Source organism: Ahaetulla prasina, chromosome 1 (assembly GCF_028640845.1).
Source record: "Ahaetulla prasina isolate Xishuangbanna chromosome 1, ASM2864084v1, whole genome shotgun sequence".
Lineage (NCBI taxonomy): Eukaryota > Metazoa > Chordata > Lepidosauria > Squamata > Colubridae > Ahaetulla > Ahaetulla prasina.
Genome location: NC_080539.1, coordinates 5,386,229 through 5,411,612, shown reverse-complemented (window position 1 = coordinate 5,411,612; position 25,384 = coordinate 5,386,229). Strand labels below are relative to the sequence as shown.

Below are 25,384 nucleotides of genomic sequence, written 5' to 3'. Positions count from 1 at the left end.
GTATTTTGTTGTTTTCAGAGGAGCAGAGAACTCTTCTTGTAAAATAATTCTTGTAAAAAAGTTGCCACGGTTGGAGACCCCTGCTGTATACAGTTCCATCTATGCTGCTGGAAATGTTTGAAACAGCCCTATTTTGAGTCAGGAGGATTTGAATATTTACAGTCGGGTCAGAACGGCAATCTCGGGCCTAAAACACAATGTTTTGAGCGTGAAACATATCCGATGGGGAAAATGTTGCCCATAACTTGTCTGTATCACAAGAGACAAACTGTCTTTAAACCAGTGTTTCTGGATCTCAGCAATTTTAAGATGGGTGGACTTCAACTACCAGAATTCCCCGGTCCGTTGGCTGACGGGGAAATTCTGGGAGTTGAAGTCCACCCACTTTAAAGTTGCTGAGATGGAGAAAGGCTGTAGACGTAAGAAAAACAACAACTCCATGGAGGTTTTCTCCCCTAATTCCGTCTCTTGCTGAATTTATTTTGCCCAATCCAGGGAACAAGCTGATGCTGGAACCAGGTTAAATGTGTTAGTTGGTCATCCTGGTTTGAATGAATAAAGGTTTGTTCCTTGGCAGGAGCATTCCCCACCCTCTCTCATGTCAAAGCTGGAAATTTTTAAGAAAATGTTGGATAACCATTTGTCTGAAACGGTGTAGGGTTTCCTGCCTGGGCAGGGGCTTGGACTAGAAGACCTTCAAGGTCCCTTCCAACTCTGTTATTATTATTATTATAAAGCACTCGGTGCTTTTACATCATTGTACAATTTTTGTTATAACCCCCAAAAGTGCAATGAAGAAAATAAGAATATATTCACACATGGATGCATGGTGGAGAACAGAGGAGTTTAAACTCCTACCCTTGTTAAAATTTTGAACATGAGATGAGATGCCAAGTACAAGCTACAGGCACTCTTCATCCTCCTTCCCTTTGTCCTTTCTTTCTTTCTTTCTTTCTTTCTTTCTTTCTTTCTTTCTTTCTTTCTTTCTTTCTTTCTTTCTTTCTTTCCTTCCTTCCTTCCTTCCCTCTCCCTTTCCTTCCTCCATCCCCTCCGCCCTTCTTCCTTCTCCCTTTCTTCCCTACCTCTCCTGCTCCTTCCTTCCCTTCTCCCCTCCCTCCCTTCTTCCTTCTCTCCTTCCTCCCTCCTTCCCTCCCTGTTGCTCTTTCCTTCCTCCTTCCATCCCATCCCCTCCCCTTCCTTTCTGTTTCCATTCTTCCTTCTCCTTTCTTCCTTCTACTCCCCTTCCTTCTCCTTCTCGTGTAGCAATGGAAATTTGGGGTTCAGTTCAGTGATGAAATCCAAATTTTTTTTACTACCAGTTCTGTGGGCGTGGTACCAGTTCTGTGGGCGTTTGTGGGCATGGTGGGCGTGGCAGGGGAAGGATACTGCAAAATCCCCATTCCGTCCCAAATCCCCATTCCCTCCCAAATCCTGGGGGGAAGGATATCTCCATTCCCACCCCACTCCAGGGAAGGATACTGCAAAATCTCTATTCCCATCCTAGTCCAGGGGAAGGATACTGCAAAATCTCCATTCCCATCCCCCACTCTGGGATCAGCCAGAGGTGGTATTTGCTGGTTCTCCGAACTGCTCAAAATTTTCGCTACCGGTTCTCCAGAACCTGCTGGATTTCATTCCTGGTTTAGTTGCAGTCATAAGTCAAGAACTCTTCCGCTGCTATCCCGTGCCCTTTCTTCCCTTCCTTCTTCCTTTCTCTTTTTTCCCTTCCCTTGTCCTTTCCTTTCCTTTCCTTTCCTTTCCTTCTTTCTTTTCTTTCTCTTCCCTTCCCTCTTTTCTTTCCCTTCCCTTCCCTCTCCTTTCTTCTCCTCCTCCCTCCTTCCCTTCTGTCTCTTCCTTCCTTCTGCTTTGAAGACCATCTGCTGGGAGGTCTGTGGGCTTCCTTGGCCAGTTGTTGGACAACAGGATAACAACAACAAAAAAAACAGGATAACAATCAAGCCAGGGGTCTAATTCGACAGAGCACTATTTCTGTTGGTCTTAAAATTGCTGTTTTTGTGATAACGTCCCCAGGCAAAGGCTCCTGTGTCTGCTGTATTTATTTTTTCTTCTTCCTGCGATGGGCATCCAACTCATTGTTGCTGTTGAAAGCAAGCTCCACCCGTTTGTGCTTGCAATGGATCACAAAAGCCCCATTTAAGAGTGCTGTTTAACGGTTTTAAAGTGGTGGGAACAATTTAAAGTGGGGGGGAAAGAAAGACTAAAAGGTAATAACTTAGAAGAATTAATTTCTAATGCCATTAACAGATCTTCACATTCCTGAAGAATATTTGGAAAAATTGAGGAAGGAAAAAAAATGTGCAGTCCTTGGTGTTCTCTTGAGAGTTTGGCTGGTTGTCTTGCAGACGTTTCCTTACCAAACTAGGTAACATCATCAGTGCTAGTAGGAAGGAGTGATGTATTTTTAACCCTTTCGAAAAAATTTTTAAAAAAAGGGACCAATTGATTTGGAAAAACCATCACTCAGGCTGATGTCTGAAATCATGAGAGCAACTCACCAAGGGAAGCAACCAGTTTGCATTTATATTATATTGGCCAGGTGTCCGGTTGCACACAAAAATGTAATTTTTTTAAAAAAAATGATGAAACACACTTGAAAAACAGATCAGTAATTAAGGCTAACCAGACTGGAGAGCAAGAAATTGTGAGTTCAAATTCTGCCTTAGCAATGAAAGCTGGCTGGGTGATTTGGGGGCCAATCCCCAGGAGATGGTGAGTTCCAGTCCTGTCTTAGTCATGCACACCAGCTGGGTGACTTTAAGCCACTTCTTTTCTCTCAGACCAACCTACCTCACAGGGATGTTGTGGGGCAAAAAGGAGGAGGAAGAAAATTATGTACGTTCACCATCTTGAGTTCTGACTTAGCTATGAAAGCCCGCAGGGTGACTTTGGGCCAATCACCAGGAGACGGTGAGTTCTAGTCCCGTTTTAGGCATGAAAACTGGGTGACTGGGCCAATCACCAGGAGACAGTGGGTTCTAGTCCCGCCTTAGGCATGAAATCTGGCTGGGTGACTTTGGGCCAATCACCAGGAGACGGTGAGTTCTAGTCCCGTTTTAGGCATGAAAACTGGTGACTTGGGCCAATCATCAGGAGATAGTGAGTTCTAGTTCTGCCTTAGGTATGAAATCTGACTGGGTGACTTTCGGCCAATCCCCAGGAGACAGTGAGTTATAGTTCTGCCTTAGGTATGAAAACAGTGACTTTCAGCCAATCCCCAGGAAACTGGGAGTTCTAGTCCCGCCTTAGGCATGAAAACTGGGTGACTTTGGGCCAATCACCAGGAGACAGCGAGTTCTAGTCCCGCCTTAGGCATGAAATCTGGCTGGGTGACTTTGGGCCAATCACCAGGAGACGGTGAGTTCTAGTCCCGTTTTAGGCATGAAAACTGGGTGACTTGGGCCAATCACCAGGAGACAGTGAGTTGTAGTTCTGCCTTAGGTATGAAATCTGACTGGGTGACTTTCGGCCAATCCCCAGGAGACAGTGAGTTGTAGTTCTGCCTTAGGTATGAAAACAGTGACTTTCAGCCAATCCCCAGGAAACTCCTTAGTCTCACCTTAGGCATGAAAAGCAGCTGAGTGACTTTGGGCGGGTCCCTGTCTCGGCCCAACCCACCTCGCAGGGTAGTTGTGGGGAAAATAGGAGGATTGATGTGTTGGCTATGTTTACACCGTGAGTTATGTGTAAAAATAATAAAAGGCAGGGTGCAAATAATAAATAACATACGGATTGCCTGGGTTTCCAATTGAACTGGATTGTTTCAACCCTGCACACAACTTGAGCCGTCGAGTTTTGGCCACTAATAAAAAAACAATTTTAGTGAAGAAATTGTGTTTATTTATTTTTTTGCAGACTTCCTTCATTCTCTGATTTTTCTGCTTAACGGACGAGTCCTCTGAAAATCCAGAACAAGTAACGCAGACTTAGGTTGGTGGCTGGTGGGTAAAAAGCATAACAGAAAGTTTTTGTTTTCAAAATAATTCAGGGGGAAATCTTTCCTAGTGTGTTTTGAACTCCCGTTCCAGTGGCAGAGGAGACACTTCTAGAAAGGCAAGACTTCTGGAATGCTTATTCCGGAGGGAAAAATGGAGGGAAGGGTTTCCAGAATTCAATCGCAGTATTCTTTTTCAAACTTGGCAAATTTAAGATGGATTGACTTCCAACTGCCAGATTTCCCCTGCCAGCATCTGACCCGTTTTTTCCTTCCTTAATCAAGAAATACAAATACTATACGTGAACCGAAATTGCTTCACCTTTGTGAACCTTTTTCTTCCTGATTTGCTTCAGAAAAGCACGTGAGTTTGAGCTGCTGCTTTAAGGTAAAGTGGGGGTGGAAAATTTCTGCATTTCTTCCTGATTTGCTTCAGAAAAGCACGTGAGTTTGAGCTGCTGCTTTAAGGTGAATTGGGGGTGGAAAATTTCTGCATTTCTTCCTGATTTGCTTCAGAAAAGCACGTGAGTTTGAGCTGCTGCTTTAAGGTGAATTGGGGGTGGAAAATTTCTGCATTTCTTCCTGATTTGCTTCAGAAAAGCACGTGAGTTTGAGCTGCTGCTTTAAGGTGAATTGGGGGTGGAAAATTTCTGCATTTCTTCCTGATTTGCTTCAGAAAAGCACGTGAGTTTGAGCTGCTGCTTTAAGGTGAATTGGGGGTGGAAAATTTCTGCATTTCTTTCTCATTTTCACAACCACAATCTAATCTAATCACTATAAATAAAAAATAGCAATAATATATTCAGGGTTGGTCCACTTGAGATTGTGATTTTATTCTATTCAAAATGACTGGCTTAGTTCAGTGCAATACTTGTTTTGCAGCTGTCTTTCGCAGTACCTTTTTCAAATTTGGGTACTGTCCTCTTTGTAAACAAATTAGCAGTCTACGTGGACAGATTACATATCTAGAATCTCTAATCTATGCTCTCCAAGCAGAAATTAGGTACCCAATTCAGCCATTCCAGCTGCTGAGCCATCAGCCCCCTCTACCACAAAGATCCTGCAGGAAAAGGGCAGTATGGACAACCGTGGGATCTGGCAGGGTGAGAGCTGTGAACCATAAACACAAAGCTTTTACAGTGTCCCAGTATAACAGATATAGTGCCCTTGCTGACCTAAATAGGAACACTAAAGTGACAGATCAAGGTAGTTGTGATACTGATAACTCAAACAATCAAGGGATTATGGTTCAAGATGAAGAACTTACTTTGGAAAAGTGTGAACCTACTTTGGAAAAGTGTGTATCAAGTATTACAGATCGGTCACACAAGAAGAGCAAGGTATCCAAAAAGAGAAGCCACCTTCTGATTGGTGATTCAATTGTAAGGGATGTAAATTTAGGAAAGGATATGGAGGTTTTGAAAGACGCCAGGTGTCTACCTGGTGCTACTGCCAGCAGAGACAAGAGACGATTCTTAAGATAGTCAAGAATGCCAGTAAGGATTCTGATGTTGATGCTATTATACACCTTGGCACAAATGATCTGTCCCAAAAGGATGTGCTTTCTGTGCAGAATGATTTCCAGAGCTTAGGGTATGAACTTAATAGCATAGGTTGTAGGCTTAACTTTTCAGAGGTTTTACCAGTACATAAGGAACTAAAAGGTAAAGGCCAGCGTGTAGTGGAGTTTAATGTGTGGCTAAAGGAGTGGTGTAAAAGGGAAGGCTTTGGTTTTATTAGTCATGATGTCTGCAACTGGTCCAATGAAAATTGTACAAAGAGATGGATTGCATCCATCAAAGAAAGGGACTGAGTTACTTAGCAATACATTCACAGATTTTCTGGATAAACATTTAAACTGAACAGTGGGGACAGAATTAACTGATATAGAAAATTTCTGTCCCCAGCAATCGAAAACTAAAAGGGTTATCAGTGCATGTAACATAGATGTCTGTATGGGTAAGACTATCAACCATGCTATCAAGCAAAACCAAGCATTTAACAGTGAGTGCCATACCATGTGCACTAAACCAACAGGTGGCATGAAAGTAGGGCAGTCAACACAGGTTATGTAGACAGTAAACACAAGATCAATCCAAATGGACTCAAATGTCTATACACCAATGCACAGAGTATGAGGAATAAACAGGGTGAATTAGAAATCCAAGTAAATGAGGGTAGATATGATAATGTTGCCATTACGGAAACTTGGTGGGATGAAACTCACAAATGGAACATACAGCTAGAGGATATAAATTATTTAAAAGAAATAGACCAAATAAAAGAGGAGGTGGAGTTGCACTATATATAAGAAATAACTACATCTCTACAGAAATAGAGCACAACAATGATGAAAATCATCTTGAATGTATTTGGGTCAATATAAAAGGGTGAAAACGATATTGCCATAGGTCTATACTATAGGCCACCCAACCAAACAGAGGAAGTAGATGAACTTTTTGCTAGTCAGCTAACTAAGGTATGTAGGAAGCACATCACAGTAGTAATGGGGGATTTTAACTACCCTGACATCAACTGGGAAACAAACTCTGCACCAAGTGGAAGATCCAACAGGTTCCTAACAAACCTAGCAGACAACTTTGTTTCCCAAAAAATAGAGAAGGCGACAAGGATCAGCCATATTGGACTTAATTCTCACTAACAGAGATGAAATGATAGAAGGTGTTGAAGCTACAGGAACCTTGGGGCAAGTGACCACGCAATATTGGAATTCAACATTAAGCAAATACAAGTAGTAGAACAAAGTCAAACTAGAGTCTTGGACTTTAAGAGAGCTAATTTCAATAAACTTAGAGAGATCTTGAGAAGGATTCAATGGATGAGAATCCTCAGGGGGAAAACAACTCAAGAAGCTTGGGAAATTTTGAAAAGTGAGATTATAAAAGCACAGTCTAACACAATACCAATGAAGAAGAAAAATAGTAGATCACAAAAGAAACCAGCATGGATGCATAAAGAACTATCTGACAAATTGAAAGACAAAAGGACAAATATAAAAAGTGGAAAGAGGGCAAATAACTAAGGCAGAATATCAGCAAATAGCCCGAGCCTGTAAAGATGAAGTGAGGAAAGCTAAGGCTCACAATGAACAAAGGCTAGCGACAAAAGTAAAAATAATAAAAAGCTTCTTCCAACATGTTAAAAACAAGAAAAAGTCAAGGAAACAATTGGCCCATTGCTGGGAGAAAGTGGCAAGAAGATGACAAGCAACAGGAGAAAGCAGATCTACTTAACTCATATTTTGCATCTGTCTTTACACAAAAGGAAAAACAATCCAACCTATCAAAAACAGCACTACAAAAACAGATTAGAAACACAAGTTAAAATAGGGAAGAAAATGGTAAGTGAACACCTGTCTACCCTAGACGAGTTCAAATCACCAGGACCGGATGGATTACACCCCAAGGTTCTGAAGGAACTGGCAGACGTGATCTCAGAACCACTGAACTATATCTTTCAAAGATCCTGGAGCACAGGGAGCTGCCAGAGGACTGGAAAAGAGCTGATGTAGTTCCCATCTTCAAAAAGGAAAAAACAGATCCAGGAAACTACAGACCTATCAGTCTGACCTCAATACCGGGAAGATTCTGGAAAAGATAATCAAGCAACGAATCACCGAACACCTAGAAGCAAACAAAGTAATAACCAAAAGCCAACATGGGTTTGTCAAAACAGATCATGCCAGACTAATCTTATCGCATTCTTTGACAAAATGACAAAATTAGTAGACCAGAGGAATGCTGTTGATATAATTTACTTGGACTTCAGTAAAGCATTTGATAAAGTAGACCATAACCTACTACTAGATAAAGTAGAAAATGTGGGTTAGACAGCACCACCACCAGATGGATTCGTAACTGGCTGACCAACCGCACTCAACGTGTAGTCCTCAACGGAACTACATCCACATGGAGGAAGTATGCAGTGGAGTACCCCAAGGCTCTGTTTTAGGCCCAGTACTCTTCAACATCTTCATCAATGACTTGGACGAGGGATAGATGGGGAACTCATCAAATTTGCAGATGACACCAAGCTGGCAGGAATAGCCAACACTCCAGAAGATAGGCTCAAGTTACAGAAAGATCTTGACAGACTTGAACATTGGGCGCTATCTAACAAAATGAAATTCAACAGTGAAAAAGTAAGGTTCTACATTTAGGCCAAAAACAAAATGCACCAGTACCGTATATGTGGTACCTTGCTCAATAGTAGCACCTGTGAGAGGGATCTTGGAGTCCTAGTGGATAAGCATCTAGATATGAGCCAGCAGTGTGCAGCAGCTGTTAAAAAGCCAACACAGTTCTGGGCTGCATAAACAGAGGATAGAATCAAGATCACGTGAAGTGCTAGTACCACTTTATAATGCCTTGGTAAGGCCACACTTGGAATATTGCATCCAGTTTTGGTCGCCACGATGTAAAAAGATGTTGAGACTCTAGAAAGAGTGCAGAGAAGAGCAACAAAGATGATTAGGGGACTGGAGGATAAAACATATGAAGAACGGTTGCAGGAACTGGGTATGTCTAGTTTAACAAAAAGAAGGACTAGGGGAGACATGATAGCAGTGTTCCAATATCTCAGGGGCTGCCACAGAGAAGTGGGAGTTGGGCTGTTCTCCAGAGCACCTGAGGGTAGAACAAGAAGCAATGGGTGGAAACTGATCAAGGAAAGAAGCAACTTAGAACTAAGGAGAAATTTCCTGACAGTTAGAACAGTTAATCAGTGGAACGACTTGCCTGCAGGGGTTGTGAGTGCTCCAACACTGGAAATTTTTAAGAAAATGTTGGATAACCATCTGACTGAGATGGTGTAGGGTTTCCTGCCTGGGCAGGGGGTTGGACTAGAAGGCCTCCAAGGTCCCTTCCAACTCTGATGTTATATATGTTATATATGTTAACCTGGTGCCCTGCAATATAATATATATATAACCCTTTGCTCTAGTAGGGAACCCTATACCTGTAATGGCAAAACTATGGCACGCGGAGCCATATCAGTGAGCACGCGAGCGGTGCCCTAGCTCAGCTCTGGCGTGCGTGCGCGCATCGGCCAGCTGATTTTCGGGCCTTCCGGGCACACCAGAAGTTGGCAAACAGGCCATTACCGGCCTCCAGGAGGGTGGGAAAGGCCGTTTTCGTCCTCCCCAGGCTCCTAGAAAGGCTCTGGAGTCGGGGGAGAGCGAAAAACGGGCCTACGAGGCCCACCGTGCCATCATGTGCCAAAAGGCGGGAGGAGCACAGAGGGATCACACGCGCATGTGTGTGTGGGGGGTTGCATTGAATTATGGGTGTGGGCACGCAGAGGCGCGACCCCCCCTGCACTCCCCCCACTTTTGGCACGCAATGGCAAAAAGGTTGCAAAAAGGGAGCACCCACAATTTTTGGAGGCAAGTGGTTCCACTAGTTAATCGTTTTAACTGTCAGGAAATAGTTCCAGGTTGCTTCTCTCCTTGATTAGTTTCCATCCGTTGCTTCTTGTTCTACCCTCAGGTGCTTTGGAGAATAGCTTGGCTCCCTCTTCTTTGTGGCAGCCCCTGAGATATTGGAAGACTGCTATCATGTCTCCCCTAGTCCTTCTTTTCATTAAACTAGACATACCCAGTTCCTGCAACCGTTCTTCATATATTGTAATCTCCAGCCTACCATTTTTGTTGCTCTTCTCTGCACTCTTTCTAGGACTTCAACATCTATTTCAACTCCCAGAATTCCCTGCCCAGTATTTGTTAAAGATCAGTGGGCTTCAATGCTCAGAATTCCCCAACCTGAATGTTTTAAGATGAGTGGATTTAATTGTAGGCTGGGGAATTTTGGAAGTCCACCCATCTTAAAGCAGGCTGGCTGGGGAATTCTGGGAGTGGAAGTCCACCCCTCTTAAAGAATGCTGACTGGGGAATTCTGGGAGTGGAAGTCTACCTATTTTAAAACAGGCTGGCTGGGGAATTCTGGGAGTTGAAGTCCTCCCATCTTAAAGCATGGTGGCTGGGGAATTCTAGGAGTGGAAGTCCACCAATCTTAAAGCATGCCGGCTGGCATCAGTCAGCAAAGCAAAGTATTCTGGGAGTTGAAGTCCACACGTTTTCAAGTTGCTGACACCGGCCTAGATCAGGGGTCTCCAACCTTGGCAAATTTAAGACTTGGGGACTTCAACTCCCAGAATTCCTCAGTCAGCAAAGCAAAGAATTCTGGGAGTTGAAGTTTACACGGTTTCAAGTTGCCAACACCGGCCTAGATCAGGGGTCTCCAACCTTGGCAAATTTAAGACTTGGGGACTTCAACTCCCAGAATTCCTCAGTCAGCAAAGCAAAGAATTCTGGGAGTTGAAGTCCCCAAGTCTTAAAGTGGCCAAGGTTGGAGACCCCTGGCCTAGACTGTTTTCTGCATTTTTGTTCCTACAACATGAGGATGCCCCAAGGTTGGCATATACACCCCAAATACAGAAAGTCCTTGAGTTATGACCGTAACTGAGCTCTAAATTACGGTCCAAGAGTCCTACGGAGTGTGAAGCGGGTGGCCACATATCAACAGCTGATTTTACACCCCCCCTTTTTTTTTTCAGTGGTCATTAAGTGAGCCACCCAGTCGTTAAGAAAATGCTGTGCTTGTTAAACGAGCCCATTGTTTTGCAATGGGCGGATTTTGCAGGAAACCCACAAGTTTCCGGTTTAAAAAAACCAACAAAAACACATTGTAAATTGCAACCAAGGCACAATGCCAACGGTTGTAACGGTTGACGTTCGGTTGCCGAATGTCCCAAATGCGTTCGTGTGGCATTGGGGGGGTAGGGGAGGGAATTCAGGGTGGCAGTTAGTTGGAAGCTTAAAACCGGCTTATAAGTAGCCTTAAGCAGGTCCATCGGAACTTAAGAGCGATTGCTTAGCGACCGGTTGTAATTAAAGGACTACCTGTGCACTGTCTGCCAGTCCCGTTTTCAAATTTCGCCATGTCTGGACTTCAACTCCCAGAATCCCTCAGCCTTGCGATCTAAATTAGGGGTGTCAAACTCAATTTCATTGAGGGCCACATTAGGGCTGTTTGACTTTAGGGGTGGGGGGAGGTGTGGCTGGTGGCAGAAGTGGGATTCAAATAATTTAACAACCGGTTCTCTGCCCTAATGACTGGCTGGGTGGGTGGGGCCATGGTGGGCTTGGCCAGGGCGTGTGACAGGCAGCACTCGGCCTTCTGCAACCCCCCCGGGAGCAAAAACGGGCCACGGAGGGGAAGGGACGCGCTGCCTCTCTGTACCCCATTTTGGGCCTAGTAGGCCTCCTTGCAGCCTCCTAGGAGCAAAAGCAGGCTGCAGGGGGGAGGCTGCGCCACACAACCCATTTGGGGCCTAGTAGGCGTCCCTGCACTTGGCTCCCTGGGAGCCAAAATGAGGCATGTGGGGAGTCCTGGAAGGGGCGGGGCCAGCCAGAATTTAACTACCGGTTTGCCCAAACCGGTTGAATCCCACCACTGGCTGATGGACATGGGCAGGATGGACCAGCTCGACGTCAGTCATCAAGGCTCCGTTTTGGTCGCGACGGCCTCCTGCAGGCCTCTGCCAGCAAAAACGGAGCCTCGGGGAGATTGTGTACCGCCTGCCCAGCCTCCGTTTTGCTGGCAGAGGCACCGTGGGCCAGTTCTTCGCTGTTTCCAGGTTGGGTCTGTGGGCCAAATCTAAGCACTCCACAGGCTGGATGCGGCCCCCGGGCCTTGTGTTTGACACCCCCGATCTAAATGCTATTAGAAAAACACAGTCCTCGACTTACAACTATTCCTTTAGCGACCTTTCGAAGCTACCACAGCACTGAAAAAAGGGACTTAGGTCCAGTTTTCACACTTAACGACTGTTGCGGCATCCCCCTGGTCACGTGATCAAGATTTGGGCAGCTGGCCACTGGCATGTACCTAGGACAATTGCGCTGTCCTGGGATCATGTGATCTTCCCTTTTGTGATCTTCCCAGCCAGATGCTGACAATGCGGGAAGCCCGATTTGCTTAAGGACCACACGATTCACTGAACGACTGCAAGTGATTTGCTTAACGACAGGGGATGGACGAAAAGGCTGTAACATGAGGCAAAACTCACTTCGCAACGGTCTCGCTTAGCAGTGGAAAATGTTTGTGGTCCATTGAGGTTGTAAGTTGAGGACTACCCGGCATCTCCTCAGCCCGCCCAACCCCAGCAAATAAACCTTCTGAAGAAAGAGATAATAAAGGTTTATTAATAGAGCTTGCAAATTTCCCGTTGAGATTTTTCTCTCCTCTGCTGAACGCTGGTTTTTTTGGCTTCTCTCGAACCCCAACCCAGGGCCCTGCTGTCCATGCGCCTCCAACAATCCAAATTTGGATCCTCAGAGCTTATGGAGCTTATGGAGAAGCATGCTGCGCAGCTCCTTGTTGGCGACGTTCTCCACGATGGATTCCAGGAAGTGGGTCTCGTTGGCCTTGCGCAGGGCGCTCCCCAGCGATTCATCGAGATCGTACAGCATTTCGTACTGCGACAGGATCTCCAAGGAGAGGAGCAGGAGAGGTTCCCCGGTCCCTTGGTCGGGCAACATGGCGGCCACGTGAAGCGTGTGGCAGAAGATCTGGATGTAAACGAAGGACAACTCCCGGATGACGTTCTTCTCTTCCGCCGAGTGCCACTGGCCACGGGCGATGGTCTTCACCGAGCCCAGCAGATCGGACAAGCTGAGGCAGTAGAGCCTTCCTATGTGTTTCCAGGCCTCCGCTGGCATCCACGTCGTGCCACTGGAACCGCAGAGGAACTGGAAGGCCCGCAAGAGAAGCACCGACAACTGGAGATGATAGGCAAAAGGCCGGAAGTTCAACAACGGTAAATATTGGACGTACTCCAGCGAGTAAGGTACGTAGAGGATCTCTCGTTCCAAGAGACTTTTGATCACGTGGACAAGTCTTCTCCACTCGCTTTGGCTACACCACGGAAAGACCTGGACCAGGGCCACCAAGAACCCTTTGCTGAAGAGGTTGACTTCTTCAGGGTTGTCCACGTTAATTACGAGGAGAACAAGCATCTGCTCCCGTAGGGCTGTCGAGACACAACACGTTTCCAACCAGGCCAACAACCCACTGCCTGGCCCATAATTTGGGAGCGGACGAGTCGTCCATTCCTCCTCTGGAAGCTTACAGACCTCGAAAAGAGTAGCCGGGACTTCGTTCTTGAAATGTTCTCCAAAGACGTTCTTCAGGCGGAGGCCGATGGTCCAGTCCAAGACGTTGATCTTCTTGTGCAACCAAGCTACCGATTGGGTCCACAGCTGTGGAGACAAGGAGTCCTTCTGGACCAGAAGGATGTCACAAAGCTGTGCTAGGTTGGTGACCACCAAATCTTTGGTCTCCAGGGAACATCTCTCTTGGTCTTGTGGTTGGTGCCAATATTGGCAGAACCCATCCAGGAGTTTGCAGAGAGAAAAGAGGAGTGGAAACGGGTGGCAGGTATGAATCCAACTCTGCTCCAAGGGGACTTTCAAAGCCTTGTCAAGGATTTGCAAGCAGAGCTCAATTCGGGGAGAATCTGACTTCAGGAATGGGAAGATCAAGCTTTGGATAACCTCTGCAGGAGACAGGAGAGGGCTCGTTCCACTCGGTTGCATGAGATGAACTAGGAACTCTAAAAATTGCTCTTTCTCCTTGGGAGAAGAGAGACGGTCCCAAACCGTCTCTTTCAAACACTCTAGGAGAAAGTTGACGGATACGTCCGGTGGATCCCGAGGTTCTTGGAAGTTCAGAGCCGGGAATGAACAGAGGATCTCGGCCAAGTACTGATGGGTCCCCAAGTTGGCAATAGCTAAATTACTGATCTTCTTGAGGGTACCTTCTGGGTTGAGGACCACCAGCCGGGATACTGCAAGGATGCCTTTCTTAAAACTTTCCCCAGAGGCGCTCTTGATGATCTGGTTGAAGGCCACGTTGAGTTCCTCCTGAAACATTTTTGAGAACGCTACCATCAGCTTGGAAAGGCCTTGTCTGCCCCACGTCGACAAAACACCAGCAATGACTTGGTTCTTATCTGGCAAGGAAAGTTCGGTGTAACACTCAAGTATGAGGGTGACTATTTTGGTTTGTTGTTCTTGGTTTCTGGACGAATCCTCCGATGATTCTAGAGATGCGACTGTCTCTAGTAACTTCAAGATCAGCTCTGGATCCTGGAACAGTTCTTTATTCTTAACGAGGCAAGCCACCCAATCCTTACTCGAGGCCCAGCTTTTCTCCTTAGCAAACACAGAGCACACTTCTTTGTGCCGGTCCATTTTCTTGTCGATGATCATCATGGCTACCGAAGCCAGCAGATCGTTGCTGGTGCTCTTCCCCCAAGTCTCAGGATTGACCTTCTTCAGGAGGTCTGCGATGACTCTGCCCAAATCCAACATCACTCGGGCTTGGTCGAGGTCCTCTAGACCACCATCGCTCGACCTCTTCTGCAAAGAGGCCAAGCAATCGAGGAGCCGGTAGCTTTCATAGCAGACCTGCCGAGGGTCATTCAAGAAGACCTGGAGTTCCGAAGACCACTCCTTCAACAAGGAGAGGAGGAAGCTTAAGTTGCAGAGCACCGTTTGCTTGGACAACTTGCCCATGTCCAGCAAACTCATGCTTCTCTCGGCTTCCTTCACCTTGACGTCCAAATCCTTCTTGCTGTATCGGTTTTCACCATCGCAGCTCCATAGAGTGACCACTGAGGAGATCTTCTCCAAGTAAGCCTGAGGAGACAACACCTTCGCTTTGGGCTCGGTGGCCACCAAGGCAGACAAGACATCCACTAAGTTAGCAAGGGCGTAACACTTCATCCTGCTCGATCCGAGGTTGTCTTTGATCATTTTGAGCCCTTCGGTTAAGATCGGGAGGACGAGAGCGACGGTGGAGTTCTCCGGCATGGACGAAGGGCCGCTCTTGAACCTCTTTGGCGGCTGGCCCAGTTCTTCGGACTCCAAAACGTGTTGGTGGGTCACGCTTTGGAAGAGCAGCACCAAGCGGTCTTCTTCGCCTCCTTTGTGCTTCATAATCTCCCACCAAACGTCCAGGAAGAATGCTACGTCAGCCGGAGACGTATCCTTGGCGACGTACTCTACGAACAGCCGAAGTTCTCTTTGGCAGAGGGGATCCGGCAACGCCAGAAGCAGCTGGGTGAAAAGCCGGGGCGCGTTGATCGCCTTGAACAGCTCGAAAAGGACGGTACGGTTGATCTCGGGGATCGCGTTGCTGACGGAGAAGAAAGCATCGCTCTTCCACCTTTCGTCGGACGGGACGCCCGAAAGGATGATTTTGGACCAGAGGACCACGGCGGCCTTTTTCTTCCAGAGATTGGGCTGGGGTGGATAACTGGAATAGGAGGTGCAGATCTCCTGCAGTGCTTCTAAGATGGGTTTGCCCACCACCGACCAGTCGGATTTGGCCAGTTCGGATAAAGGTTTCGGGTGACACAGCCTGGACGCCAGCAGAAATCCTCCGTGCAAGATGGTCACTTCGCCGCAGATGGTGACGGGACCTGTTGCAAAGAATGAACGACACGGTGAAGAGCGAGCAGGGTGAGCTCAAGATTTGCTACGGGCAGCCCTCGACTTTTGACCACAATGGAGCCCAAAATGTTACATCGCTAAGTGAGAAACGCGTTAAAATGAGCTTGACCTCGTTTTACGACTTTCCTCGCCAGATTTGTTAAGTGAATCGCTGCGGTTCTTAAATTCGTCACACGGTTGTTAAAGTGAGTCTGAATGTCTATGGAGAGTCTCAGCCATCCAGCTCACGGTTGCCCAAAAGGCGCATTTTTCAAGAGGGAACTGGACTTCCTTGTTTTTTTCCTTTGGAAGACGTTTCCCTTCTCATCCAAGAAGCTTCTTCAGCTCTGACTGGATGGATCCTTCCATTCCTCACTATCCAAGTCAGAGCTGAAGAAGCTTCTCGGGTGAGAAGCGAAATGTCTTCAAAAGAAAAAAAAAAAACAAGGAAGTCCAGTTGCCTCTTGAAAAATACACCTTTGAGTTAAGTGACTCTGCTTTTTTTATTAAATTTGCTTGTCAGAAGGTCGCAAAAAGGGATCACGTGACCCCGGGACACAGCAACCATCATAAATGCGAGTCAATTGACAAGCTTCTGAATGTAAATCACGTGACCATGAGGATGCAACGGTCAAGTGTGAAAAATGGTTGCAAGTCACTTTTTTCGGGGCTGTTGTAACTTCAAACGGTCACTAAACGAACTGTTGTTAAGTGAAGGACTACCTGTATTCTACTGGCCTGGAGAACTCAGGAACTGTAATGGTACAGGTAGTCCTCGACTTATGACCACCACTGGACCCAAAATTTCTCTTGCTAAGGGAGAAATTTGTCAAGTGAGTTTTACCCCGTTACGACCTTTTTTTTGGCCACAGTTGTTAAGTGAATCACTACAGCTTTAAGGTAGACACACGGTCGGAAAATGATTCTGGCTTGATTTTAAAAATTTTAATTTGTTTTTATGGGTTTTTTTGTATTTTAAATTATTGGCCAATTGAATAAGTTTTTTAAGGGGTTGTTCTTAATATTATATGTACTGTTCTTTTTGTATTTTGTTCTGGCTGTGCACCGCCCTGAGTCCTTTGGGAGAAGGGCGGTATACAAATTAAAATATTATTATTATAATTATAATTATAATAATTATAATAATAATAATTATTATTATTATTATTATTCTGGCTTCCCAATGGACTTTCCTGGTCAGAAGTTCGCAAAAGGGGATCAAGTGACCCCCCTCCCCCCGGGACATGGCAACCGTCATAAATACGAGCAATGGTCGTAATTGTGAAAAACCAGCCATAGGTCACTTTTTTTCACTGCAGTCAGTAAACGGGCATTAAACAAATTGTTGTTAAGTTGAAGACTACCTGCATTTGAGGCATCAGTCTAGAAAGTGGGAGGCGGCGATTTCTAGTCCCGCCGTAGGCACAAAAAATTTTCTTTTAATCCTGGGTTGTTGGATAAGACACAAAGGCGATTTCACTGCCTTAATGCAGGAGTCTCCAACCTTGGCAACTTTAAGACTTGTGGACTTCAACTCCCAGAGTCCCTCAGCCAGCAAAACTGGCTGAGGACCTCTGGGAGTTGAAGTCCACAAGTTTTAAAGTTGCCAAGGTTGGAGACTCCTGCCTTAATGCATACCCTGCAGTCTGCAAACCACGGGCAACCCCATGCCCAGATGAACTAACCAGATGGCGGCTGAACATGCTGTGTGGACCACAATAGCTATGTTCGCACGGCTCTACAGTAGTGGTCAAAATTGCAGAAACGTTTTGGGAAAAGTATATTTTCTAAAACTATACTATACTATACTAAACTAAAAAATAACACTTTTTTGGGGGGGGGAGTAGTACCATGAAATTATATATCAATGGAAAGATCATTTAATCGAGAATGTAACGCAATCACTTTTATGAAGGATTTGCTATTAGAAAAGCAGTTACAGTATAAAGACAAAAGTGAAAATCGAAAAAACGATATACAAACATTACCACCATAGAAAAAAATGGGATATACAAAAATTAACACCATGTCAGTTAATTCTTAGTTGGGTCACCTTTAGCATGAATGACGGCCTTACAACGTCTTCCCATGGAGTGAACCAAGAATTTTAGGTCTGCAGCTGTTAACATGTGAAACCAAGATTGAATGATGGCTTCTATTAACTGGGTTTTATTGCTGGGTCGCTTCTGACTAACAAGTTTCTTAAATCGGCTCTATAGATTTTCCATTGGGTGAAGGTCTGGGCTATTCCCAGGCCATTCCAGCAGTGGAATAGGATTCTCTTGAAACTCCAAAAAAGAGTGGTGTTATTAGCCATCAAACCTCAAAAATACACTTTTCCCAAAAGGTTTCCACAATTTTGGCCACGGCTTTATTTGAGACAAAGCTGTGTGGATTCCCACCCAACCGATCATGGTTAGATGAACCCAGGAAACTAGGCTAAAGGAACTGAGAACAACATTTGGCGCCACTGTCCATTCAGCCCTTAAGCGAACCAAGCCCAGCGCCAAAATCAGGCAAGATAGCAAGAAGGAGGAAGAGGAGGTAGAGAAGGCTCTGTCCTCAACTTTACCGTGTCCTACCTTGCAGGGTTGTTGGGAGGACAAACATGGCGGACAGCGCCATGCGCTCCTGAGAAGGGGAGGGGAAGGTGGGCGGGGAAGGAAGGAAGGAGAAATGAGAGGCAGAGGGAAAGAGAGGTAAAGAGGGAAGGAGAGGGGGAAGATAAAGAGGGAAGAAGGGAGGGAAAGTGGATTAGGGGAATGGAGAAAAGAGGAAGGCAGGTTAGGGGAATGGAGAAATATGGGTTAGAGGAAAGAAAGAAAGTTAGAAGGATGAAGAGGGAGGGAGGGAGGGAAGAAAGAAAGGAAAGGGAGGAAGATGGAAGGGAGCAAGGGGGGAGGAGGGAGAAAACAATGGTGACTAGAAAGGAAGGGAGAGGGACAAAGAGGGAGGAAAGAAGGAAGAAAGGAGAGCTCAGACGAAGGATGGATAGAGAATGGGGAGGGAGGAAGGAAAAAGGAGGAAAGAAGAAATGATAGGACAGATGGAGGAAGAATGGCTAGAGAAGGGAAGGAAGGAAGGAGGGATCAGACAAAATGAAGAGATGGAAGGAAGGAAGGAAGGAAGGAAGGAAGGAAGGAAGGAAGGAAGGAAGGAAGGGAAGGGAGGAGAGATCAGACAAATGGAAGAGATGAAGGAAGGAAAGAGGGAGGGAGGGAGGGAAAGACAGAGGGATCAGACAAATGATGAAGAGATGAAGGAAGGAAGAACGGAGGGAGGGAGGGATCATACGAATGATGAGATAAAGAAAAAAAGGAAGGAAGGAAGGAGAGATCAAACGAATTATGAAGAGATAAAGGATGGGAGGAAGGAAAGAAGGAAGGAAGGAGGGAAGGAAGGAGGGAAGGAAGGAAGGAAGGAAGGAATAGAATAGAATAGAATAGAATAGAATAGAATAGAATAGAATAGAATAGAATTTTATTTTATTGGCCAAGTGTGATTGGAAACACAAGGAATTTGTTTTGGTGCATATGTCTCAGTGTACATAAAAGAAAAAGAAAAAAAACCTTCATCAAAGGAAGGTATCAAAGGAAGGAGAGATCAGACTAATGATGAAGAGATAAAGGAAGAAAGGATGGGAGGAAGGAAGGAAGGCAGGAGAGATCAGACGAATGATGATGAAGAGATGAAGGAAAGAAGGGAGGGAGGGAGGGAACGGAGGAAGGAGATCAGACAAATGAAGGAAGGAAGGAGGGAAGGAAGGAGAGATCAGACGAACGATGCAGAGATGAAGGATGGAAGGAAGGAAAGAAGGAAGGAAGGAAGGAGGGAGGAATCAGACGAATGATGAAGAGATGAAAGAAGGAAGGGAGGGAGGGAATGTAGGAAGGAGATAGGGCGAATGAAGAGATAAAGGAAGAAAGGAGGGAAGGAAGGAGAGATCAGACGAACGATGCACAGATGAAGGATGGAAGGAAGGAAAGAAGGAAGGAAGGAGGGATCAGACGAACGATGAAGAGTTAAAGGAAGAAAGGATGGGAGGAAGGAAAGAAGGAAGGAGGAGGAGGAAGGAAGGAGGGAAGGAGGGAGGGATCAGACGAATGATGAAGAGATAAAGGAAGAAAGGATGGAAGGAAGGAAGGCAAGAAGGAAGGAAGGAAGGCAGGAGAGATCAGACGAATGATGATGAAGAGATGAAGGAAAGAAGGGAGGGAGGGAGGGAACGGAGGAAGGAGATCGGACGAATGAAGAGATAAAGGAAGAAAGGAGGGAAGGAAGGAGACATCAGACGAACGATGCAGAGATGAAGGAAGGAAGGATGGGAGGGAAGGAAGGAAGGAGGGAGGGATCAGACGAACGATGAAGAGATAAAGGAAGAAAGGATGGGAGGAAGGAAAGAAGGAAGGAAGGAGAGATCAGACGAACGATGAAGAGATGAAAGAAGGGAGGGAGGGAGGGAGGGAGGGAACGTAGGAAGGAGATCGGACGAATGAAGAGATAAAGGAAGAAAGGAGGGAAGGAAGGAGACATCAGACGAACGATGCAGAGATGAAGGAAGGAAGGATGGGAGGAAGGAAAGAAGGAAGGAAGGAGGGAGGGAAGGAAGGAGGGAAGGAAGGAGAGATCAGACGAACGATGCAGAGATGAAGGAAGGAAGGAGGGAAGGAAGGAAGGAAGGAGGGAGGGAGAGATCAGGCGAACGATGAAGAGATAAAGGAAGGAAGGAAGTCAGCCAGCGAGACGGGGCTGCGCAAAGCCAAGCACCGGCGGAAGAGCTACCTCTGCCGGCTCCTGCGCAACACCGCACGCCGCGCCCGAGCCCGCCCGCTGCCCGCCTACACTTGCTGGTAACCGGATCGCGCTGCGCGGCTCGGCACAGGATCGCGCTGCGCGGCGCCGCATAGGATCGCGCTGCGCGCGGGCGCGGGGGTCGGTGGGACACAGGGGCGAGAGCCCGGCATCCTCTGCGCCGCGGTTTCTGGGATGTTGGTTCCTTTGGAGAGAGAGAGAGACGCTTTCCGAATCAGAACAGAGCTGGCCTGGAAGGGACCTTGGAGGTCACCTAGTCCAGTCCCCCCCCCCCGCCCTTGTTTAAGTAGGAGGCCAGAGAGTCTTGGGCCATTTCAATCAATCAATCAATCAATCAGAACAGAGCTGGAAGGGACCTTGGAGGTCTTCTAGTCCAGCCCCCTGCTCAAGCAGGAGACCCTAGACCCATTTCAATCAATCAATCAATCAGAACAGAGCTGGAAGGGACCTTGGAGGTCTTCTAGTCCAGCCCCCTGCTCAAGCAGGAGACCCTAGACCCATTTCAATCAATCAATCAATCAATCAATCAGAATAGAGCTGGAAGGGACCTTGGAGGTCTTCTAGTCCAGCCCCCTGCTCAAGCAGGACCCTAGACCATTTTAATCAATCAATCAATCAATCAATCAGAACAGAGCTGGGAAGGGACCTTAGAGGTCTTCTAGTCCAGCCCCCTGCTCAAGCAGGAGACCCTAGACCCATTTCAATCAATCAATCAATCAATCAATCAGAATAGAGCTGGGAATAGACCAGGGGTGTCAACCTCGTGTCACATTGTTGTCTCATGACGTATCACAACTCTATCCCCCACCCCCCTTCGCTAAACCAGAAAGAGGAAGACTGTGGGGTCCTTGGTGGTCTCTTGAGTGCGGTGGGGTTTTCTTGTAGACCTTTCATTACCCAACTAGATAACATCATCAGTGCTAGAACGGAGTAAGGTATGTGGAGTGAAGGAGAAGGGGAGGACAAGGAGAAGAAAGAGGAAAAGGAGGGGGAGGACAACTGTGGGGTCCTAGATGTTCTCTGAGCTTGGTTGTTTTCTTGCAGACATTTCATGACCCAACTAGGTAATATCATCAGTGCTAGAAGGGAGGGGAGGTTGTGGAGAGGAAGAGGAGGAGGAGGAGGAGGACGACGACTGTGAGGTCCTTGATGCTCTCTGAGCTTGGCTGTTTTCTTGCTGACATTTCATGACCCAACTAGGTAACATTATCAGTGCTAGAAGGGAGTGGGGTTTGTGGAGAGAAAGAGGAGGAGGCAGCGACAAGGTCAAACCATTTCTGAAATCTCTCCAGAAAAACAGCGGGGGACTTAAGACTTATCCAGGCAGTTGCTAGGATTCACAACAGACTCAAAAATGGGCGGGTGGGTGGGTGGGGAGAAATGAAAATAAAAGCACACAGCATCAATTTCAAAGTTTTCAGTCACCTCTAATGCGTCTCCTTTTTCTTTCCCTTAAAGGGACAGCGCTTATCAATCGGACACTCGCTTGATCAGTCGCCGGTCGCTCTGCACCGGCCAGAAGGAAGGGGCGCTCATGACCACCTGCTATCGTTTGAATTTGAAGAAACCGCTGCAGTGGTCCAACAAGTAAGGGCAGACTCCTCCGGCCGGGCTGGCGGGGGGGTGTGGGGAAATAATCTGATTTTAGCCTTTAAAATCGGTGACCGCTGGCGGCTGGGGACCAGCCGTTTCTGGGGAGAATGGCCTGGCCGGAAGAATGGAAACCTGGAGGATGTCTAAGCAAGGAACCTTGAAGGACCATCTTGGCAGGAATGATGGACAATGATGCCCCAAGCTCTGACAGGAGGCATCTAACGCTTAACCTGGGTGCAAGTCGCTTCCTTTCCTTGTAATCTTGGCATCCCTTCCCTGCTGTGTGAACGTTAATAAATGGTAGATGAAGTTAGCTAACCGGCCTCTTTGTGCCTCCAGATTCTTGGCTGACTTGTTAAAAGGCTTAGTTAACTAGCTTGCTAGGACGGGATGGTGCGACGTCAAGACCTATTCGGCGAAGCACCGGAGGCCGGGACGAGAAATACAGGTGGTCCTGGACGTACGACCACAATGGAACCCCGATGTTTCTATTGCTAAGCAAGACAGTTGCAAAATAGGTGGCTGACACCCATAAGCCACTTAGCGAGGACTGTAAAGCGCTCTCTAAATGCTACGGCCTTTGCTGTTCAAATGGTCAATAAATGAATGGTTGTAGGGCAGTGGTGGGATTCAGCCGGTTCAGGGCGGTTCAAGCGAACTGGTTGTTAAATTGCTGGCTGCAATTTAAATTAACTTGCCCGCCTCACCCCTTCCAGGAGTCCCTCCTGCGGCCCATTTTTGCTCCCAGGAGGCTGCAGGGAGGCCTACTAGGCCCAAAACAGGGTCCGGGAGCCACATGCCCCCCCCGGCCCGTTTTTGCTCCCAGCGGGGTGCAGGAGACCAAGTGCTGCCTGTCATACCCCCTGGCCACGCCCACCATGGCCACGCCCACCCAACCGGTCATTAGGGTAGAGAACCGGTTGTTAAATTATTTGGATCCCAGCACTGGTTGTAGGTCAAGGATTACTTGCACACAAGAACCTAGTCTGCTAACAGTCAGCAACAAATGGGTGCTAGATAAGAGTCAAACAAGTTGAAGAGGGACCATTTGTGGGATCGTAACAGCTCCAGACTGATTCCTCTCTTTTTTTTTTTTTTTTTTTTTTTATTCAAAAAGTTTTACAAAATTTTTCCCCTTTCCCCCTCCTCCCCTCCCTTCGCAACCCCTCCCCGACTTCCCGGAACGAGCACAAGGTATAGTTAAAAGTAAAACAAACATATGCTAAAAGTTTTCGTCCCAACTTAATTATACCCTACAATCATCAATTCCTAACTTCCCCAAAAGCAATCAAAATAATACATCATAATCATTCAAAACAGTCTGATAACTCTTAGTCTGATATCTACGTTGAATATAGTCAATCCATTTTTCCATTCCTTTAAGTATCTTTCTTGCGTATTGTCTTTCAAAAGGCTGATATCTTCGCCATCTCAGCCAAATTGGCAACTTTCAATATCCATTCTTGTATTGTTGGTACTTCTTTTTTTTCCAATATTGTCCTATTAGTAATCTTGCTGCAGTTATTAGATTTAAAATCAATTTAGTCTCAATTACTGTACAATCCGTAATAATTCCCAACAAGAAAAATTGCGGCAGGAACTTTATCTTCTTTTTCAGAACATTTTGTAAAATCCACCAAATTTTTATCCAAAAGGCCTTTATGTCCTTACAAGTCCACCAAATGTGAAAATATGTAGCGTCATCACAATTACATCTCCAACATTTTGCTTGCATTTCTGGATACATACACGATAATTTTTTAGGATCTAGATGCCATCTATAAAACATTTTATAAAAATTTTCCCTCAGATTCTGTGCCTGCGTGAATTTAACATTTCTAACCCAAATTCTTTCCCACGTTTCCAATAATATTGGCTCCTGAAAATTTTGTGCCCACTTTATCATACAGTCCTTTACCAAGTCCCTTTCAGAATCTATTTCAAGTAACACATTATACAATCTCTTTATATGCTCCTGAGTCTGATTTCTAATTTGCTTTACCAAATTTCCCTCGTTCTGTTCTATACCAATTTTTTGATCTCCCTTCCATCTAGCATGTAATTGCTCATATTGAAACCAAGTATAATTTTTCCCTTCCTCTCTTAATACTTGCAGAGATTTTAACTGCAAATTACCTCTTTCAGTATACAAAAGATCTTTATATGTAATCATTTCCTGCTTCTGTTCTATGTTTATATGTTCTATGTTTATATTTTCTACTGTATGTCTAGGACATGCCCATGACTGATTCCTCTCTTGACTCCGCCCTCCCACCAGGCACTGCCTGTCCTTCTACATCAGGGATGTCAAACTCAATTTCATTGAGGGCTGTGGTTGACCTTGGAGGGGCTGACTGGGCGTGGCCAACTGGGTGGGCGTGGCTAGCTTGAAGCCACTCCCGAAATGGCTGGCATGTTTCCTCTTTGCATTAGATAGACCAGGTGTCGTGTCCCACTCCTCCGCTGATGGCCGGGTCGGGGGAGTCCGTATCAGGCGTGCCTCTGCAGCTCTGCCAAAGTCCTAGCAAAGTTCTCAAGGCAGGCAGGAGACCAGGAAGTGACTTCAGCAATCCAAGGTAGACTTGACTCAGCACTTATCCAGGCCTGCCCCTCCCTTCCTTTTGCTGACGCCTCCTCTCCATTCTCCAGAAGCGAGGATCTCTCCAGGCTCCAGCTGTTGGCAATTCACATTCCTCAGGCTCGCATGCTGTGGGGGAGGGGGAGGGGTCTAGTTGCTCCGTTTGCCTGGGCATGGAGCCAGGGCTGGGGGCTGGAGGCACGTCAGGCCCTTCGTCTTGCCCGGCCTGTCTGGGCATGGTGCCAGGGCTGGGGCCTGGAGGCATGCCAGGACATTCCTCAGCGTTTGGCAGGAGATAAGAGGGACCCAGCTGCGGGGAAAGCGAGCGAGACACAACACCAGGCCGAAGTGAAGCAGGTAAACCGGGAGGACCTTGCGGGCTGGATCCGGCCACATCGTCGGCCTGATCCGGTCTGCAGGCCTTGAGTTTGACATCCCTGATCTACATGAAGTGATAGTTCCAGTACTGTGGAGCCCTGGTGGTTAGAAGGCAGCACTGCAGGCTAACTCTGTTGACGGCCAGGAAGTTCGATCCTGACCAGCTCAAGGTTGACTCAGCCTTCCATCCTTCCGAGGTGGGTCAAAGGAGGACCCAGATTGTTGGGGGCAAGAGGCTGACTCTGTAAACTGCTTAGAGAGGGGCTGTAAAAGCACTGTGAAGCGGTATATAAGTGCTATTCCTTCCGAGAAGAGAGGGAGAAATGGAGGGAAGGAGAACAGAGGAAGGAAGGAAGGAAGGAAGGAAGGAAGGAAGGAAGGAAGGAAGGAAGGAAGTCAGGATGGCACAGTGCTTAGAATGCAACATTGCAGGCTAACTCTGCCCACAGTCAGGAGTTCGATCCTGATCAAACTCAAAGCCGACTCAGCTTTCCATCCTTCGGAGGCTGGTAAAATGAGGACCCAGATTGTCGGGGGCAAGAAGCTGACTCTGTAA

The 25,384-nt window shown here is 46.6% G+C and overlaps 2 protein-coding genes across 2 annotated transcripts in view; one reads left to right on the top strand and one right to left on the bottom strand.

Moving 5' to 3' along the window:
- The window catches only part of TLCD3A (TLC domain containing 3A), a 62,635-nt gene extending 40,319 nt beyond the window's left edge, over nt 1–22,316 (top strand). The window contains exon 4 of the mRNA XM_058164057.1: nt 21,738–22,316. Coding sequence (XP_058020040.1) covers nt 21,738–22,019 — 282 coding nt within the window. The 3' untranslated portion in view covers nt 22,020–22,316. The remainder of the gene's footprint in view (nt 1–21,737) is intronic.
- On the bottom strand, nt 10,334–18,259 carry GEMIN4 (gem nuclear organelle associated protein 4). The gene is made up of 2 exons (XM_058164052.1): nt 18,050–18,259; nt 10,334–15,457 (listed from the first exon to the last, which is right to left on the bottom strand). Exons 1-2 carry the CDS (start codon nt 18,090–18,092, stop codon nt 12,306–12,308), a joined length of 3,195 nt encoding a protein of 1,064 aa, XP_058020035.1. The 5' UTR covers nt 18,093–18,259; the 3' UTR covers nt 10,334–12,305.
- Nucleotides 22,317–25,384: the final 3,068 nt, after the last annotated feature.